This window comes from Bos grunniens, chromosome 9, assembly GCF_055505025.1.
Source record: "Bos grunniens cultivar Pamir isolate PY7600 chromosome 9, Bosgru_T2T1.0, whole genome shotgun sequence".
Lineage (NCBI taxonomy): Eukaryota > Metazoa > Chordata > Mammalia > Artiodactyla > Bovidae > Bos > Bos grunniens.
This window is the reverse complement of record NC_141173.1, coordinates 66,376,595-66,397,594: the sequence shown is the minus strand read 5'-3', so window position 1 is coordinate 66,397,594 and position 21,000 is coordinate 66,376,595. Positions and strand designations below refer to the sequence as shown.

The following is a 21,000-nucleotide window of genomic DNA, read 5'->3' as shown; positions in this document are numbered from 1 at the left end:
GAAATGGCTACCCACTCTAGTGTTCTTCCCTGGAGAATTTCAGGGACAGAGGAGCCTGGTGAGCTGTGTAGTCCGTGGGTTTGTAAAGAATCGATGCAACTGAACAACTAACAACAATGACAAAAGATTGCAGCCTTGATCTCACTGAAATCCATTCTCCATTCCAGTGTGTTCTAGAACGCCTTGGGAACTCCTCTGAATAGAGCCCCAGTCTCCCATTTAATGCAGCCATATACTGAGAAGCACGGATGGATTGTAACTATTATTCTTGAGCAAAGAGCTCCAAGACTCCTATTTCCTGTATTTGTAATAAGAAAAGGGAATTATATTCAAAGTCATGTTTCCTTGAGAATTCTGCTTACTTACTTCCTTTTAAAAATATGTTTATGTGTCAGTTTTCCATTTCTGCCAGAACAAATTACCACAAATTTAGCGGCTTAAAACAACAGCCCATTTGTTCCATGGCTTAGAGGTCTGGGCCCAGTGAGGCTCATCTGGGTCTACTCGCGAAGCTGTAATAAGGATTGTCAGCTGGGCTCAACTCTTCCCTGGAGGCACTGGAGAACATTTCGCTTTGGAGACCATTTGAAGAACATCTTTGGAAGACCATTCTGCCTACTGCAGTCTATGAAGGGAACAGAGAGAAACTTGTCCAAGGTAAGATAATTATATTTTGTCTAGCCATGTAAACTTGTCCTAAACTAGTTTGGGGCTGTGTTTGTTGATAACTGTAGACCCCACCTTTGGGCAGATGACAGTGTCTGCTTGGTCTCTGATATTTAGAATGGCGGTTGCTAGCTTAAAAAGAAAAAATGAAACCTCCACCAGACTCCTTCTCTTGGTGTCTTTCTGCTTTGGTTTTCTTACGAATCATCTTCATGCAGGGTTGCCAGTTTGGCAGGCCTCAGAACGCCAAAGTAACCTATCTACAGTGCAAAATACATGTTTTCTACCCTGGTTAAAGTCCTCTTCTGCTGCCCGGTCCCCACTCACGGAATGGAGGCTCCTCCTTGGGGACAACATGCTGAGCTTGGAGCCCCCATAATGAGATATTGATTTCTCACCAGGAAAGCAAGGCCTGAGGACTTCAGGCCCCTGCCCCCAACCCCCTAGTCCTCCAGCAAGTGCTCAGCTCTCTTCACCTCGAGAGAAGCTTCTGTTATCCCAAGAATATTCATGTCCAAATCCTTCCATGGATGTATTTTTTCATTCCTCTTGGATGAATACCTACTACTGAAATTGCTGAGTCATATGATAACTGCATATTTAATTCTATTTTATTCTGCATATATTTTTAGATCTAATGTTGAGACATGCTAGTTAGATAATCATGCTTTTGAATGTACTGTTTCAGATTTTTAAGAAAATGCCAGGTTTAGTGGGTTTTTAATTTGTTTGTTTGTTTTGTTTGTTTGTTTCCCAAACTGGCTATACCATTTTACATTCCTACCAGCTCTGTATCAGAATTTCACTTCTTCCACATCCTCAACAACCTTGAATTATTAATCTTTTAAGCTTATAGGGGTATCTTATTGTGGTTTTTATTTATGTATTTATTTTTAATTGAAGGATAATTGCTTTACAATATTATAGTTTCAATGCATTGTCTGATGTCTACTGATGTCAAACTTGTTATCATGTGCCTGTTGGCTACTGGTGTATTGTCTTTCATACGGTGTCTGTTTTAATCTTTTGCTCCATTTTTAATTGGATGGTTTTTATTATTTAATTGTAAGCATTCTTTATATATTTAGGTAAGTCCTTTTTCAGGTGTGTTTCATGAATATTTTCTTCCATTATTTGACAGCAGATCCTATGGAGTGCTTAGTACAAGAATAAGTTTAGAGATATAAATCAATTTAAATTTGACTAAACCAAGAGAGTAAAGTAAATAATAGTGCAGAAGGCAACTCTGAAGTTGATATGTGAATGACTGCAATTCTAGGATGAGAACTCTGGTAATGGAGTTGGGAGAACATTTTGGAAGGGAAGGGTCTGAGAGGCAGACAGCTAATGACAAGCAGGATCATAATGAAACACCTTCAATTCTGGTTCAATGGCAAACACATTAAATAATGAAAATCATCACTGTCGGCAAATACAAACCACACAAGCTTTGTGGAAGCTTGGCTTTGTGGGAGAAACAACCACTGATTTGTTATGGTACATTTTGTCCATTGCTCTGTTAGCAACTAGGCACTTGGAGGTAAATCTGAAAATGCTGCTGGCAACCCTCTTCCTTAAATTTGAAGAGCCTCTGTTCTGACTCAGGATTTTCTAATTAGCCATCGCAGCCCATGATGATCAGAACAGCGAGGGGAATGTAGTTTTTGGTAATGTTTGCTGAGGCAGCCTGCATGGACTTCATTACAATTCTATTTCCTCTCATTTAGAACATGCTGAAAAACAGTTATTTGTGTTCAGTACCAATAACTCTTACTTGTAAACACATCTAAGGGAAAGCTGCTGAAATTCTTAGTGAAATACATTCAGGTATTTGTTATGCTGGGGATCTTTCACTCTCTGAGCAAGTTAATATTTTATTTATATATAAGAATTGTCACAAGGTAGATCTCGGATAGCCATGTGCTTGCACAGTTTAGAAAAAAATCACAGAAATCATTATGCATCTAGATTTTCCTCATTGCCTTTCACATATTATGTGGTGTATTCTAATATATACTATAGTGGCTCAGTGGTAAAGAATCCACCTGCCAATACAGGAGGTGCAGGTTCAAACCCTGGGTCAGGAAGATTCCCTGGAGAAGGAAATGGTAATCCACTCCAGTATTCTTACCTGGGAAATCCCATGAACAGAGGAGCCTGACAGGCTACAGTCCATGGGGTCACAAAGAATCAGACATGACTTAACAACTGAGTATATACTCATAAAGTATATAATATTTTAAAATCTTGAATTAATTGTTCTGAATCTTTGGTGAGGTGAGAATTCTATGCAATATACCATTAGAAGAAGGGCCATTCTTCCTCACCCATTTAGAAAGTGGCAAAAGCACCCAAATACAAGGCTCCTGGTAATTACTAGGGTTTAGGAAAAGCACAATCTAGATGGGTGGGATGGAGGAGATGGGAGGGAGGCCCAGGAGGGAGGGAATATATGTATACATACAGCTGATTCACTTCATTGTATAACAGAAACTAACACAATATGGTAAAGCTGCTGCTGCTGCTGCTAAGTCGCTTCAGTCATGCTCGACTCTGTGTGACCCCATAGACGGCAGCCCACCAGGCTCTTCTGTCCATGGGATTCTGCAGGCAAGAAAACTGGAGTGGGTTGCCATTTCCTTCTCCAATATGGTAAAGCAATTATACTCTAATTTTTAAAAATATGCAAAAGTAACGTGAAGATACCATCTGCTCACTCAGTAATGAAGCTGTGGAACTCAGCCCCTTGGTGCTGGACCAACTCTAGAAAAACTCCTGGTTCCTTGGTGCCCCTCCCCCACATCCTAGCTCAGGCACAAAGGAAGCCCTTACATGTGTGTGCTGCTTTGTGGGATGGAGACTCACCTCTTGCAGGAAGCGTTTTCATTCCTTAACATGCCCTGTTTTGTCCTCTTGGTCATGAAATCTTAATTACAGTGAATATTTACGTACTGCTTTTTCCATTGACAAATCCAGTTCCAACAACCCTGCAAGGGTAGCTGGTAAATGTTTAACAACCAACTTTTCAGTTCAGTTCAGTTCAGTTGCTCAGTTGTGTCTGACTCTTTGCGACCCCATCACTCTTTAACACGCCAGGCCTCCCTGTCCATTGCCAACTCCCAGAGTTTACTCAAAGTCATGTTCATCCAGTCGGTGATGCTACCCAACTATCTCATCCTCTGTCGTCCCCTTCTCCTCCCAACTTCAATCTTTCCCAGCATCAGGGTCTTTTCCAGTGAGTCAATTCTTCACATGAGGTAGCCAAAGTATTTGAGTTTCAGCTTCATCATCAGTCCTTCCAATGAATATTCAGGAATGATTTCCTGTAGGATGGACTGGTTGGATCTTCTTGCAGTCCAAGGGACTCTCAAGAGTCTTCTCCAACACCACAGTTCTTTGGTGCTCAGCTTTATTTATAGTCCAACTCTCACATCCGTACATAACTACTGGAAAAACCATAGCTTTGACTAGATGGACCTTTGTTGGAAAAGTAATGTCTCTGCTTTTTAATATGCTGTCTAGGTTGGTCATAACTTTTCTTCCAAGGAGCAAACATCTTTTAATTTCATGGCTGCAATCACCATCTGCAGTGATTTTGGAGCCCCAAAAAATAAAGTCAGCCTCTGTTTGTACTCTTTCCCCATCTATTTGCCATGAAGTGATGGGACCAGATGTCATGATCTTAGTTTTCTGAATGTTGAGTTTTAAGCCAACTTTTTCTACTCTCCTCTTTCACTTTCATCAAGAGGCTCTTTAGTTCTTCCTCACTTTCTGCCATAAGGGTGGTGTCATCTGCATATCTGAGGTTATTGATATTTCTCCCAGCAGTGTTGATTCCAGCTTGTGCTTCATCCAGCCTAGCATTTCTCATGATATACTCTGCATATAAGTTAAATAATCAGGGTGACAATTTACAGCCTTGACGTACTCCTTTTCCTGTTTGGAACCAGTCTGTTGTTTCATGTGTTCATTTCCAAGGCAAACCATTCAACAGTAATCCAAGTCTATGCCTTGACCAGTAATGCTGAAGAAGCTAAAGTTGAACGGTTCTATGAAGACCTACAAGACCTTCTAGAACTAACATCTGAAAAAGATGTCCTTTTCATTATAGGGGACTGGAATGCAAAAGTAAGGAGTCAAGAAATACCTGGAGTAACAGGCAAATTTGGCCTTGGTGTACAGAATGAAGCAGGGCAAATGCTAATAGAGTTTTGCCAAGAGAACGTCCTGGTCATACATAGCAAGAATTCCAACAACACAAGAGAAGACTCTACACATGGATATCACCAGATGGTCAATACTGAAATCAGATTGATTATATTCTCTTGCAGCCAAAGATGGAGAAGTTCTATACAGTCAGCAAAAACAAGACTGGGAGCTGACTGTGGCATAGACCATGAACTCCTTATTGCCAAATTCAGACTTAAATTGAAGAAAGTAGGGAAAACCACTAGACCATTCAGGTATGACCTAAATCAAATCCCTTAAGATTATACAGTGGAAGTGAGAAATAGATTCAAGTGATTACATCTGATAGAGTGCCTGAAGAACTATGGATGGAGGTTTGTGACATTGTACAGGAAGCAGGGAAAAAGACCATCCCCAAGAAAAAGAAATGCAAAAAGGCAAAATGGTTGTTTGAGGAGGCATTACAAATAGCTGTGAAGAGAAGGGAAGGGTAAAGGAGAAAAGGAAAGATATACCCATTTAAATGTGGAGTTCCAAAGAATAGCAAGGAGAAATAAGAAAGCCTTCCTCAGTGATCAATGCAAAGAAATAGAAGAAAACAATAGAATGGGAAAGCCTACAGATCTCTTCAAGAAAATTAGAGATACCAAGGGAACATTTCATGCAAAGATGGGCACAATAAAGTACAGAAATAATTTGGACCTAACAGAAGCAGAAGATATTAAGAACAGGTGGCAAGAATACAAAGAAGAACTACACAAAAAAGATCTTCATGAACCAGATAATCGCAATAGTGCGATCACCAACCTAGAGCCAGACGTCCTGGAATGTGAAGTCAAATGGGCCTTAGGAAGCATCACAATGAACAAAGCAAGCGGAGGTTATGGAATTCCAGTTGAGCTATTACAAATCCTAAAAGATGATGCTGTGAAAGTGCTGCACTCAAAACACCAGCAACTTTGGAAAACTCAGCAGTGGCCACAGGACTGGAAAAGGTCAGTTTTCATTCCAATCCCAAAAAAAAGGCAATGCCAAAGAATGCTCAAACTACCACACAATTGCACTCATCTCACACTAGTAAAGTAATGCTCAAAATTCTCCAAGCCAGGCTTCAACCATGCATGAACTGTGAACTTCTAGATTTTCAAGCTGGATTTAGAAAAAGCAGAGGAACCAGAGATTTCCAACGTCTGCTGGATCATCAAAAAAGCAAGAGAGTTCCAGAAGAATATCTACTTCTGCTCTATTGACTGTGGCAAAGCCTTTGACTATGTGTATCACAACAAACTCTGGAAAATTCTGAAAGAGGTGGGAATACCAGACCACCTGACCTACCTCCTGAGAAATCTGTATGCAGGTCAGGAGGTAACAGTTAGAACTGGACATGGAACAACCAACTCTTAGGAAAAACAAAAAAACAAAAAGCACTGGTGTGTAGAATTTGTCCATTTGTGTGGTTTAGGTCCTTTTGCTATGGCCAGATTTAATGTGAGGTGACTGAATATGGCCTTGGGAAGAGATGGGCGCCATTGACTTTGCCGCATGGGTAACCATCTCAGGTTATGGACCAGACAGTGGGCAGGAGATGTTGACATACTTTCACTTAGCACTCTCAGTCACTCAATGAGGTAGGTATTAAATACTTTGTTTTTTGTTTGTTTGTTTGTTTTTGAGGCTTAAAGAAGCTTAAAGGCTTCTTTAAGGCTTCTCTGATAGCTCAGCGGGTAAAGAATCTGCCTCTAGTACAGGAGACACAGGAGACCCGGGTTCGATCCCTGGTTCAGGAAGATGCCCTGAAGAAGGAAATGGCAACCCACTCCAGTATTCTTGCCTGAAAAATCCCATGGACAGAGGAGCCTAGTGGGCTACAGTCCAAAGGGTCATGGATGTGACTGAGCATGCAAGAAGCTGTGACAGGTCAGAAAGTGGTAGAACCGGGACTGGAATGCAGTTGGTCTGATTAACATGGGCAAGGTCACAAACTTGTAGGAGTTGTCACAGGGCCTTGGAGCCAGGAGTGCTGAGAGGGAGAGCTCTCTTCTTTCTTGGAAGCCCTTTGAGTTTTGTTTTCTATTCCGTGAAGTTAGAAAACACCACATTATGGTCGGGGCTTCCCTGATAGCTCAGTTGGTAAAGAATTCGCCTGCAATTCAGGAGACCCCAGTTTGAATCCTGGGTCAGGAAGATCCGCTGGAGAAGGGGTAGGCTGCCCACTCCAGTATTCTTGGGCTTCCCTTGTGGCTCAGCTGGTAAAGAATCTACCTGCAATGAGGGATACCTGGGTTCGATCCCTGGGTTGGGAATGTCCCTTGGAGAAAGGAAAGGCTACCCACTCCAGTATTCTGGCCTGGAGAATTCCATGGCTGTATAGTCCTTGGAGTCACAAAGAGTCAGACACGACTGAGAAACTTTCACTTTCACATTATGATCAGGCCTAGAGAGTGCCAGAAGCACCTTTATTTTATGTATCCTGCTTTAAAAATTACTCTGAGATGAGACAGAAAAACAAAGGCTACCCTGGGAAGGGCAGAAGAGTGAGTGCCTAGAAGGCTCTGTCCCTATTTAGCTGGGTGGCTGTGGGAAATGGACGTCCTCCCTTGGTGCCCTGTTTTTCTTATATGTACAGTGGGAATGTTGGTGCCTGAAGCAGAGAAAGTACTGAATACATCTTAGCCTCTAATGCAATCTCAAAATGTTTTGACTTTTTATATATTTGATAGAACAAAGAGCTGAGTTTTTTTGAGGAAAGATCATGAGTATTTGTAGGCTCAGGAACATAGGATGAAATTAAGGGGAACTTTATGAACCATTGCTATTCTTACACTGTTTTGTGCTTTGAATTCTTATAAACACTTTTCAGAGTTTTGGCCAACATGAGGATTGATATATTTAGTTGAGTAACAAAGTAATCTGATGTCAGCACTTCCTTATCTTTTTAATAAAAATCAAATATTTCAGACATCTAGAAAAGATTTAGAGAAACTGTCAGGAACAGGCAAGTATTATCCACCTAACCTAAGAAACAAAGCACTTAAATATTAGTGAAGACTCCTGGGGACACTTCCATGATTCCATTTTCCTCTAGATCACCCTCAGAGTTACCATTATTCTGCATTTTGTGTTTATCATTCCCATGCATATTTTTTTATTCTTTAACTTTGTGAAAGTGATAGTGAAGTCGTGTCCAACTCTTTGTGGCCCCGTGGGCTGTAGGCTCCTCCGTCCATGGGATTTTCCAGGCAAGAAGACTGGAATGGGTTGCCATTTCCTTTTCCAGGGGATCTTCCCAACCCAGGTATTGAACCCGGGTCTCCCACATTGTAGGCAGACGCTTTACTGTCTGAGCCACTAGGGAAGTCTCGCTTTAACTTTGTACCTGGGCCTAAACAATATCCCCATGCAAAATAGAGAATTGTCCTTTATGTTTTTAAATTCATTGATTTTCAGTCACTCAGTTGTGTCTGACTCTCTGCAACCCCATAGAATGCAGCAAGCCAGGCTTCCCTGTCATTCACTGTCTCCCAAGTTTCCTGAAACTCATGGTCATTGAGTTGATGATGCCATCCATCCATCTTATCCTCTGTCGCCCCTTCTCCTCATACCCTCAATCTTTCCCAGCATCAGGGTCCTTTCCAAGGAGTCGACTCTTCCCTTCAGGTGGCCAAAGTATTAGAGCTTCATCATCAGTCCTTCTAATGAATATTCAGGACTGATTTCCTTTAGGATTCACAGGTTTGATTTCCTTTAGGATTCACTGGTTTGATCTCCTTGCTGTCCAAGGGACTCTCAAGAGTCTTCTTCAGCACCACAGTTCAAAAGCATCAGTTCTTTGGCACTCAGCCTTCTTTATGGTCCAACTGTCACATCCATACATGACTACTGGAAAAACCATAGCTTTGATTATATGGACCTTTGTCAGCAAAGTGATATCTCTACTTTTTAATAGAGTAGCAGCTAGGTTTGTCATAGCTTTTCTTCCAAGGAACAAGAATCTTTTAATTTCATGGTTGCATTCATCATTTGCAGTGGTTTTAGAGCCCAAGAAAATAAAATCTGTCACTGTTTCCACTTTTTCCCCATCTATTTGCTATAAAGTGATGGAACCAGATGCTATGAACTTAGTTTTTTGAATGTTGACTTTTAGGACAGCTTTTTCACTCTCCTCTTTCACCTTCATCAAGAGGCTCTTTACTTCGTCTTTCATTTCTGCCATTAGGGTGGTGTCGTGTGCATATCTGAGGTTATTGATATTTCTCCCAGCAATCTGATTCCAGCTTGTGTTTCATCCAGTCTGACACTTCACATAATGTACTCTGCATATAAGTTAAATAATTAGTGTGACAGTATACAGGCTTGACATACTCCTTTCCCAATTTGGAACCACTCTGTTGTCCAGTTCTAACTGTTGCTTCTTGACCTGCATACAGGTTTCTCAGGAAGCAGATGAGGTGGTCTAGCAGTCCCATCTCTTTAAGAATTTTCCACAGTTTTCTGTGATCCACACAGTCAAAGGCTTTAGCATAGTCAATAAAGCAGATGTTTTTATGGAACCCTTTGCTTTTTCTATGATCTAATGGATGTTGGCAACTTGATCTCTGGTTCCTCTGACTTTTCTGAATCCAGATTGTACATCTGGAAGTTCTCAGTTCACATACTATTGAAGCCTAGCTTGAAGGATTTTGAGCATTACCTTGCTGGCATGTGAAATGAGTGCAATTTTATGGTAGTTTGAACATTCTTTGGCATTGCCCCTCTTTGTTACTGGAATGAAAAATGACCTTTTCCAGTCCTGTGGCCACTGCTGAGTTTTCCAAATTTTCTGGCATATTGAGTGCAACATTTTAACAGCATCATGTTTTAGAATTTGAAAAAACTCTACTGTAATTACATTACCTCCACTAGCTTTGTCCATAGTGATGCTTCCTATGGCCCACTTGACTTCCCCCTCCAGGATATCTGACTCTAGGTGGATGATCACACCATCATGGTTATCCAGGTCATTAGGACCTTTTGTGTAAAGTTCTTCTGTGTAACGTTCTTCTGTGTATTCTTGCCACCTCTTCTTAATCTCTTCTGCTTCTGTTAGGACCTTACCATTTCTGTCCTTTATTGTTCCCATCTTTGCATGAAACATTCTCCTAGTATCTCTAATTTTCTTGAGATCTTTAACTTTTCCATTCTATTATTTTCCTCTATTTCTTTTGCATTGTTCACTTAAGAAAGTTTTATCTCTCCTTGCTTTTCTCTGGAACTCTGCATTCAGTTGGGTATATCTTTTCCTTTCTCCTTTGCCTTTCACTTCTCTTATTTTCTCAGCTATTTGTAAAGGCTCCTCTAGCAACCATTTTGCCTTGTTACAATTCTTTTTCTTGAGAATGGTTTTGATAACTGCCTTCTGTACAATGTTACGAAACTCCATCCATAGTTCTTCAGGCACTCTATCAGATCCAATCCCTTGAATCTATTCCTCACCTCCACTGTATAATCACAAGGGATTTGATTTAAGTCATACCTGAATGGCCTAGTGGTTTCCCCTACTTTCTTCCATTTAAGCCTGAATTTTGCAAGGAGGAGCTCATGATCTGAGCCACAGTCAGCTCCAGGTCTTGTTTTTGATGACTGTATAGAGCTTCTTCATCTTCAGCTGCAAAGAATATAATCAATCTGATTTTGGTATTGACCATCTGGTGGTGTTAATGCGTAGAGTTATCCTTTGTGTTGTTTGAAGAGAGTGTTTGCTATGATCAGTGTGTTCTCTTTGCAAAACTCTTTTAACCTTTGCCATGCTTCATTTTGTACTCCAAGGCTAAACTTGCCTGTTACTCCAGGTTCTCTTGACTTCCCACTTTTGCATTCCAAGCCCCTTTGATGAAAAGGACATCATTTTTGGCGGGGGGCGGGGGGGGGGGGTGGGCGGTGGGTGTTATTTCTAGAAGATCTTGTAAGTCTTCATAGAACTATTCGACCTCAGCTTCTTTGGTATTAGTGACTGGAGCATAGACTTTGATGCTGGATTGTTTGCCTTGGAAATGAAATGAGGTCATTCTGTCATTTTTGAGACTGCACCCAAGTACTGCATTTTGGATTCTTTTGACCTTGACTATGAGGGCTACTCCATTTCTTCTAAGGGATTCTTGCCCACAGTACTAGATATAATGGTTATCAGAATTAAATTTGCCCATTCCTGTCCATCTTAGTTTGTTGATTCCTAAAATGTTGGTGTTCACTCTTGCCATCTCCTGTTTGACTGCATCCAGTTTACCTTGGAGAAGACAATGGCACCCCACTCAGTACTCTTGCCTGGAAAATCCCATGGACAGAGGAGCCTGGTAGGCTGCAGTCCATGGGGTCGCAAAGAGTCAGACACGACTGAGCAACTTCACTTTCACTTTTCACTTTCATTCTTTGGAGAAGGAAATGACAACCCACTCCAGTGTTCTTGCCTGGAGAATCCCAGGGACGGGGGAGCCTGGTGGGCTGCCGTCTATGGGGTCGCACAGAGTTGGACATGACTGAAGTGACTTAGCAGCAGTTTACCTTGATTCATGGGCCTAACATACTAGGTTCCTATGCAATATAGTTCTTTCCAGCATCGAACTTTACTTTCACCACCAGACATATCCAAAACTGGATGTTGTTTCTGCTTTAGCTAAGCCTCTTCATTTTTTCTGGAGCTGTTTCTCCACTTCTCCCCAGTAGCATATTGGACACCAACGAACCGCGGGGGTTCATCTTTCAGTGTCATATCTTTTTGCTTTTTCATACTGTTCATGGGGTTCTTGAGCCAAGAATGCTGAAAACCTCCACAGGTCAGGTTTTCATCTATGAACGCATCAATACTTGAGTTCTCCATTCTGTTTGTATGCTTCTTTGGCTCTTCCCCTGTTCCACGCTGCTTCATTCTTCAAGTTTTAGGAAAGTCTGCATAGGTGCCAGGATGAGGGTTCTCACCCTGAAGTTTTCCATATTGTCATGTCTGACCTTGGCTGTTTGCTTTTCTACATAAATTTTAAGATGGTTTGTCAAATTCCATGAACAATAGTGTTGGGATTGTAACTGAAGCTTTACAGCTTATGGGGTGGGAGGGCAGTTAACATCCTTATAATATTCACTCTTATCCTTGAACATGGGATCCACTCTTCTTATCCACTTATATAATGAACTTCTTTAATGTCTTCCAATAAATTTTTATTATTTCCTTTATAAAGATATACATGTTTTCTTTAGATTTACTTACAATACCTTACATTTTGTTGCTGTTACATATGATATGCTTTAAAATTGTATGCATATATATATTTAGGTATGTAGGAATGCAACCTATTCATATATATTTGTCTTATTCCGACCTCAATTAGTAATTCTAATAATTGAGTTTTCTCAAGTTTGAGTTAGAGCCTGAATTCAGTTCAGTTCAGTCACTCAGTTGTGTCCGATTCTTTGCTACCCCATGGACTACAGCATGCCAGGCCAATGAATACTATTTGTGAATAATGGTTGTTTTATTTCTGCCTTTAAACTAATTTTAAAATTCTTTAGAATTAATATTTCACCATTAGATCGAATATTTGCTATAGTTTTACAAGCTTTACCAGATTAGGAAATCCCTTTTTATTCATAGTTTACACAGCATTATTTTTTGTTTTTTTTTTTAATGTATTGCAGTATTGTTGATTTATTATGTGTTAATTTCTGCTGCACTGCAAAGTGAGGCAGTTATACATACACACACACACACACACACATAAACAGTCTTGTCATATTCTTTTCCATTATGATTTATCACAGGATATTGAGTATATTTCCCTGTGTTCTACAGAGGGCTTCCTGGGTAGCTCAAATGGTAAAGAATCTGCCCACAATGTGGGAGACCTGGGTTTGATCCCGGGGTCAAGAAGATCCCCTAGAGAAGGGCAACCCACTCCAGTATTCTTGCCTGGAGAATCCCATGGGTAGAGGAGCCTGACAAGCTATAGTCCATGGAATCTGAAAGAGTCGGACACGACTGAGTGACTAACACCGTGGTCCACTACTATGGTGCTCTACAGCAGGATCGTATTGCTTATCCATTCTGTGTACCATAGTTTGCATCTGCTAATCTCAAACTCCCAATCAACCATCCCCGAACCCCTCCCCTTTGGCAACCAGAAGTCTGTTCTTTCTGTGAGTTGCTTCTGTTTCATAGGTAAATTCATTAATGTTATAGTTTAGATTCCACATATAAGTGACATCATATGGTGTTTTTCTTTTTTTGACTTCACTAGTATGATAATCTCTAGTTGCATCCATATTGCTGCAAATGGCATTATTTTATTCTTTTTATGTATATATGTACCACATCTTATTTATCCATTCATCTGTCAATGGACATTTAGGTTATTTCCATGTCTTGGCTACTGTAAATTGAACATTGGGGCACATGTATCTTTTTCAAACTATAATTTTCTCCAGATATATGCATGGCGTTTGTTTTTAATTTTTTTATTTGAAGTATAGTTGCTTTAAATTATTATATGTTACAGTTATATAATATAGTGAATCACAACTGTTAAAGTTTATACTCCATTCATAGTTATTATAAAATATTGGCTCTGTTCCCTGCATTGTACAATATATCCTTGTAGTTTACTTTATACCTTTTAATCCTCTACCTCTCTCTTGCCCCCATCCCCACAGATGACCCTAGTTTGTTCTTTTTTGTATATATAATTTTTATGATTTATTTTTGGCTGTGCTAGGTCTTCATTGCTGCATGGGGAGCAGGAGTTACTCTCTAGTCGTGGTCCATGGGCTTCTCATTGTGGTGGCTTCTCTTGTTATGGGGGCTTCCCTGGTGGCTGAGACAGTAAAGAGTCTACCTGCAATATGAGAGACCCAGGTTCAATCCCTGGGTCAGGAAGATCCCCTGAGAAGGAAGTGGCAAGCACTCCAGTATTCTTGCCTGGAGAGTTCCATGGACAGAGTATCCTGGTGGGCTACAGCCCATGGGGTCGCAAAAAGTCAGACACGACTGAGAGGCAAACTCTGTCTCTCTCTCTCTCTCTCTCTCTCTCTCTCTCTCTCTCGTTGCAGAGTGTGGGCTCTAGGGCACGGGGGCTTCAATAGTTGAGGTTCTTGGGCTCTAGAGCACAGGCTCAGTAGTTGTAGGGCACGGGCTTTGTTGCTCTGTGTACACCATGTGGGATCTTCCCAGATCATGGATCAAACCATTGTCTCCTGATTTGGTAGGCAGGTGGATGCTTTACCACTGAGCCACCAGGAAAGCCCCTAGTTCTTTATATCTGAATCTGTTTTTAATTTTTAATGGTGTTAATTTTATCAAATGTTTTCCTAATTCTACTTTCTATTTTATTTATTTTTTTAATTTTATCTTTAAACTTTACAATATTGTATTGGTTCTGCCATATATCGAAGTGAATCCACCACAGGCATACATGTGTTCCCCATCCTGAACCCTCCTCCCTCCTCCCTCCCCATACCATCCCTCTGGGTCGTCCCAGTGCACCAGCTCCAAGCATCCAGTATTGTGCATCGAACCTGGACTGGCGACTCGTTTCATATAAATGATATTATACATGTTTCAATGCCATTCTCCCAAATCTTCCCACCCTCTCCCTCTCCCACAGAGTCCAAAAGACTGTTCTATACATCAGTGTTTCTTTTGCTGTCTCATATACAGGGTTATCGTTACCATCTTTCTAAATTCCATATATATGCGTTAGTATACTGTATTGGTGTTTTTCTTTCTGGCTTACTTCACTCTGTATAATAGGCTCCAGTTTCATCCACCTCATTAGAACTGATTCAAATGTATTCTTTTTAATGGCTGAGTAATACTCCATTGTGTATATGTACCACAGCTTTCTTATCCATTCATCTGCTGATGGACATCTAGGTTGCTTCCATGTCCTGGCCATTATAAACAGTGCTGTGATGAACCTTGGGGTACACATGTCTCTCTTTTTTTTTTTTTTAATTTTTTATTCCTTTATTTCTCATGTGTTCCCCATCCTGAACCCTCCTCCCTCCTCCCTCCCCATACCATCCCTCTGGGTCATCCCAGTGCACCAGCCCCAAGCATCCAGCATCGTGCATTGAACCTGGACTGGCATCTCGTTTCATACATGACATTTCACATGTTTCAATGCCATTCTCCCAAATCTCCCCACCCTCTCCCTCTCCCACAGAGTCCATAAGCCTGTTCTATACATCAGTGTTTCTTTTGCTGTCTCGTATACAGGGTTATCGTTACCATCTTTCTAAATTCCATATATATGCGTTAGTATACTGTATTGGTGTTTTTCTTTCTGGCTTACTTCACTCTGTATAATAGGCGCCAGTTTCATCCACCTCATTAGAACTGATTCAAATGTATTCTTTTTAATGGCTGAGTAATACTCCATTGTGTATATGTACCACAGCTTTCTTATCCATTCATCTGCTGATGGACATCTAGGTTGTTTCCATGTCCTGGCTATTATAAACAGTGCTGCGATGAACATTGGGGTACACGTGTCTCTTTCCCTTCTGGTTTCCTCAGTGTGTATGCCCAGCAGTGGGATTGCTGGATCATAAGGCAGTTCTATTTCCAGTTTTTAAAGGAATCTCCACACTGTTCTCCATAGTGGCTGTACTAGTTTGCATTCCCACCAACAGTGTAAGAGGGTTCCCTTTTCTCCACACCCTCTTCAGCATTTATTGCTTGTAGACTTTTGGATCACAGCCATTCTGACTGGCATGAAATGGTACCTCATAGTGGTTTTGATTTGCATTTCTCTGATAATGAGTGATGTTGAGCATCTTTTCATCTGTTTGTTAGCCATCTGTATGTCTTCTTTGGAGAAATGTCTATTTAGTTCTTTGGCCCATTTTTTGATTGGGTCATTTATTTTTCTGGAGTTGAGCTATAGGAGTTGCTTGTATATTTTTGAGATTAGATGTTTGTCAGTTGCTTCATTTGCCATTATTTTCTCCCATTCTGAAGGCTGTCTTTTCACCTTGCTTATAGTTTCCTTTGTTGTGCAGAAGCTTTTAAGTTTAATTAGGTCCCATTTGTTTATTTTTGCTTTTATTTCCAATATTCTGGGAGGTGGGTTATAGAGGATCCTGCTGTGATGTATGTCGGAGAGTGTTTTGCCTATGTTCTCCTCTAGGAGTTTTATAGTTTCTGGTCTTACGTTTAGATCTTTAATCCATTTTGAGTTTATTTTTGTGTATGGTGTTAGAAAGTGGTCTAGTTTCTACTTTTTATTTTAAATATGATTTTTCTGTTGTATTAAAATTTATATTAGGTTGAGGAAATTTCCTTCTAAGTCTGCAAACAAATATGCTGTTTTTAAAATCATCAAATTAAAAACACAAGTTTTTCTCCATCTATTGAGAGGATCTTATTTTCTCTTTTATTCAGTTAATACGATAATAGATAAAATATAGATATAGATATTTTATAAAACAGGTTTTTCTAGACTTAACTCATATTCTTGGAGTAAACCCAGTTATCCAGTTTGGAGTAAACCCAGTTATCCAGTTGGGTAATAATTTTTATTTCATTTTCTGATCATTGGATCTTCTTTGCTAACATTTTATTAAGGAAATTTTTGTCAGTGTTTGTGAAATTAGCATTGTTATTTTCATTCTTTAAATCATTCTAACCTAGTTTTGATATCAGAGTAATACTGGTTATGTAATGTGTGTTTTGGAGTATATAATTCTTCTTTTTCTATTTTATGGTAAAGTTCCTAGGTGGCACTTCCATTGTTGGTAGATCTCCTTTGTGAAACTGTTTCATCACTTTCCCCTGATCCTATGGACAGATTTTTATTGGATTGGCCAAAAAGTTTGTTCATGTTTTTCCTTAAGATCTTATGGGAATAACCTGAGTGAACTTTCTGGCCAACACGATATATTCTTGTTTGCCTTTAATATTTATAAGTCTCTTTGGAGTTATCTTTGTCTGTTTAGGTTGATATAATAAAATGTCACAGACTGGGTAGCTTCTCAATAACATAAGTTTATTTCCCACAGTCTTGGGGGCTGAAAAGCCCAAGATCAAGGTGCCAGCCAGGCCTCTTCCCGGCTCACAGCTGGCGCCTTCTCTCTGTGTGCTCACATGCTGGAAGGGGTAGGTGTCTCTCTTGTATTCGGCACTAATCTCATTCATGAGGGCTCTATCCCCATGGATTAAGCATCCCCCTACTAAGTAGGCCCCACCTACTAATACCATCACCTTGAGGGGTTAGGGTTTCAGTATATGACTTTGTAATGACATAAACATTTTAGATTATAGCAGGGATTCTGTGCTTTCCCCCTCATTTGAGTCAGTTTTGATAATGTATTCATCTAGAAAATGGTTTGTTTTATCTAACTTTTCTAATTCACTGGGAAAAAATTGTTCAAAGTATTTTCTTATTTGGGGTGTTGGGTCTATAGCTGTAGTTAAGGGCATTTTCTTCATTGCTATTATTTGCTAGTTATCGCTCTCATCAGTCTTCCATACTTTAATAGTGTTTTTACATAATGAGTTTCTGTTTTTTTTCTGTCCTCCCGAATGTATTTTTGTTGTCAATCTTATTATTTTTGTCCTTCCTCTTTTCATCTACTCACCGTAGCTGCTTTACCATGACTCCCTTTCTTCCTGGGACTAGCAAGTGAGGCTCAAGAGGAGGAAGAAGAAAATGTACTATTCTTGAAATGAAATTAAGCCAAGAAAAATTGAGGCTGGCATTTCTTCCAAGAAGTGCTAGTTTCAAGTTGTTCTTTAAAGGAAAAGTTTTGAAACTCTTCTTTCAGCTATTGGAAAGCCCTGGAAGGTATGTTCTACGGGAACATTTTCAGAGAATGTTAATGGATGTTTTTACTGAATAACAAATGTCTAGGTAATCTTGGAGGCAACAGGAAAAGGATCTTTATTTTCTTTATTGCTGTGATTCATTGTAGAGCTCATAAATGCTACATTTTTTACAGCATGGAAGGCAAGGGAGGAGAAAATAATAAAGCAATGACTATATAATTTATTTCTAAGTCACAGTTCACAAGCTGAGCTCTGGCGTTTTGTCTCGCTCATGTACCCCTACCCACGTGAAGCCAAGGCCCACACAAATGGCAGGATATTCCCTACCTCCAGCATCTGCAAGCACCCAGATGGTACACAATTGTGAGGAAGAGTCTGTTCATCTCGGTTTTTATTTTCACCCACCCATCTCATCCCTATGTTAACTCAAAATTTCTGATGACCTCTGAGCCCACTTTGGGTGGACACTTACATCTCTCAGTACAATAGATTTTTTTTTAATCCAGAAGGCTTAATTTAGAGTGTAACAAATAAGTAAACAATTGTGCATTACAATAAATGATCACTAGAAATATGCAAAGAATGCTAGGAGAGGTATAGAGATACTCCTTTCCTAGTTCAAGGAATCATCAGGTTTCCTGGAAGAACTGGAGCTTAGGTTATCAAGCTGGGGAAATCACTTTCAGAATGGGCATGGAGGGGTAAGAGGATTTAAGGCCAGAGGGATGAAGGATGAGTGAGTCGTAAAAGGAAGTGAGGCCAGGCCGTAAAAGGAGGAGCCAGTGTCAGACTCCAGTAATGAGAAAGGAGGCAGGAGAAGAGCAGAGAGGGGAGTGGTGGGGCATCCCTTTCTTAACTGGATGAGCAATAGTGCTGTCCAGCGCAGAAGATGGGTACCAAGTCTCAGGTTTCACCTAAAGGACAACAGCTGCTCAATCAGAGTTGCTCCAAGCCTGAGCCGTCTGCTCCCACATCACCTGGCTGGTCTGCTACTTGTGTGTGCCCTCAAATGACTAGACCGTGCCACTGGATGACCTTCTCTCCTGCCTTGTTATTTCTAGAAGGGAGTATCAGCTGAGCCAGACCAGGGTGGTCAGGGATGGGGGCCCAGGTTCATTTGGTCAGTAAAAGCCAGGCTTTGAGACATGAAAACTGAATGAAGGCCATGCTGGCTGACCAACAGGCTGACCCCACCATGTGCGACAGGGCAGCAGATAGGGGACCTAAACCTTTTTGGAGAATGTTCTATTTCAAAAATAACTTTGAAGTTATTGCCATAAGAAAATTGTGTTATTAATAGAATTTCTTACACCAGTTTTCTTACACTTAATCTTTATCTCTGGCTCTAGGGTCTATGCGGAAGAATGCTAGATAAGATTGCAGAGGCCCTCAAGATGTCAGGGATGAGACAATGGTTAAGATTCCACCTTTTAATGCAGAGGGTGTGGGTTCAATCTCTAGGGAGGGAACTAAGGTTCCACTTTGTGGCCAAAAAATTTTTAAAAGGGTGTCATGGATGGAGTGTGTGGCAATTAGCATAACTGATGCCATTTGGAGCCCTTACAGTTTCTCCTGTCCTGCTGACTGCCCAGGACTGTACTGTACAGTAAAAAATCACTTCTCTGTTATCAAGGGCTTTTTAGTTAACAGGTATTATTTAACAATCATTAGGACTAGGTAACCTCAGTGCTCTATTAGTCCCCCCTGAAATCATAAAAACCTTCACTGACGTATTCCTGGCACCCATGAGACCAATCTTGACTTAAGAACGTGCTTCCTGTTTCCAAATGGCTAAGTCACTTCAGTCGTGTCCGACTCTGTGTGACCCCATAGACGGCAGCCCACCAGGCTCCCGCATCCCTGGGATTCTCCAGGCAAGAACACTGGAGTGGGTTGCCATTTCCTTCTCCAATGCATGAAAGTGAAAAGTGAAAGGGAAGTCGCTCAGTCGTGTCCGACTCTCCACGACCCCATGGACTGCAGCCTACCAGGCTCCTCCGTCCATGGGATTTTCCAGGCAAGAGTGGGGTGCCATTGCCTTCTCCGGCCCAAATACCTAACCAAATAACTCAGGTTAACTATAAAATTGCCCCAGTGACTCCTTGGTGTGGTGCAGAATGCAGCTGCAAATACTTCCAGGTCATTGTCTCCCCTCCCCCAATCCAGATACCACCCTGTAAGTTACCCTATATTAAACTGATTCATTGATTGTTTGAAGTTGCTTGCCTCACTTTTCCATCTCAAGATACCTTCTCAATTCAGTGAGCACTTTTTGTTCCCTCTGTTCTCCAACACGACCAGGGTCGTGGATAAAGGGATGGTATACAGGGATAAGTCCCTGATCCAAAGTGTTTCTGGGGAAGAGAGGTTGCAATGAGCCCAGTTAAGGGAATAACTGAGATCTCTAGCAAATGTTGCAGAGCGTTTTCATGAGCTGCATCTCACTTTTTCCTCACCAAACAGTATGCTCTACACATTGCACTCTCTCAATAATGCTCACTTTGCAGGTGGGGAAGAGGTGCTAGGGGAAATTACATAACTAACTAAGCTGGTGAGTGCAACATTCAGGACTCAAACCAGACCTTTAGACTTCTCAGCCCACATGAACCTCTCCCAATCCATAGCCTTGGCCTTGGGTACTCTTGGTTGGTTATGAGAGGATGGAGGTGGGCAGGATGTCTAGTCCTTTAAGGCTTGGTGACCAAGGAGGTTCTCAGTCCTGGGGAGCACAGTAGGAGTTTGAAGTGAGAACAGGGTCAGCGGTTGGAGGAATTGACCTTGTTCCCCTTATATCAGGGGAACCTGATATCCCCTTACATCCCCAACCTCCAGGATCTAATGCCTGATGATCTGCGGTGGAGCTGAGGTAGATGTAATAATAATAGAAATAAGGTGCACAATAAATGTAATGCTTGAATCATCTCCCTCCCCTGCCCACATTTTGTCTTCCACACAATTGATCCCTGGTGCCAAAAAGGTTGGGGGACCACTGCCTTACCTTCCTTCCTCCAAGGCCATGGAGGGGGCAGCTGGAATGCACACTGGGGTGAAGTGGCCTCAAAGGACAGTGGGAAGGAGGGAGGAGGGGAAGGTACCTAAAGCAGGACTTTGCCTTTTTTCACCTCAAAGTAAAGATTATTCTCATGCTGCTTAGTAACCTTGTGTGGGAAAGTTTTTCCTGGATAAGTCTTCTTTGTTGTATTTAAGTGGTTATGTCGATGGCCTTCAGGTACAACCCCAGCATTCGGTATTTCAGACCCAGTCAGGGTCCTTCTACTGCTGCTGAGGAGCGATGCTCAGGAGCTTGGGGGTTCATAGGCCAGTTGCACTGCATTTGCTGTAGTGGAGGTAGATCT

General features: G+C 41.1%; 1 protein-coding gene across 2 annotated transcripts in view; it reads left to right on the top strand.

Annotated features, from left to right (window-relative positions):
• Positions 1-221: 221 nt before the first annotated feature.
• The window catches only part of MRAP2 (melanocortin 2 receptor accessory protein 2), a 145,115-nt gene continuing 124,336 nt past the window's right edge, over positions 222-21,000 (top strand). The window contains exon 1 of one of the 2 annotated variants that reach the window (XM_086316420.1): positions 222-657. In XM_086316420.1, coding sequence (XP_086172546.1) covers positions 628-657 — 30 coding nt within the window. In that variant the 5' untranslated portion in view covers positions 222-627. The remainder of the gene's footprint in view (positions 658-21,000) is intronic. The other variant, XM_086316429.1, reaches the window with a different exon arrangement.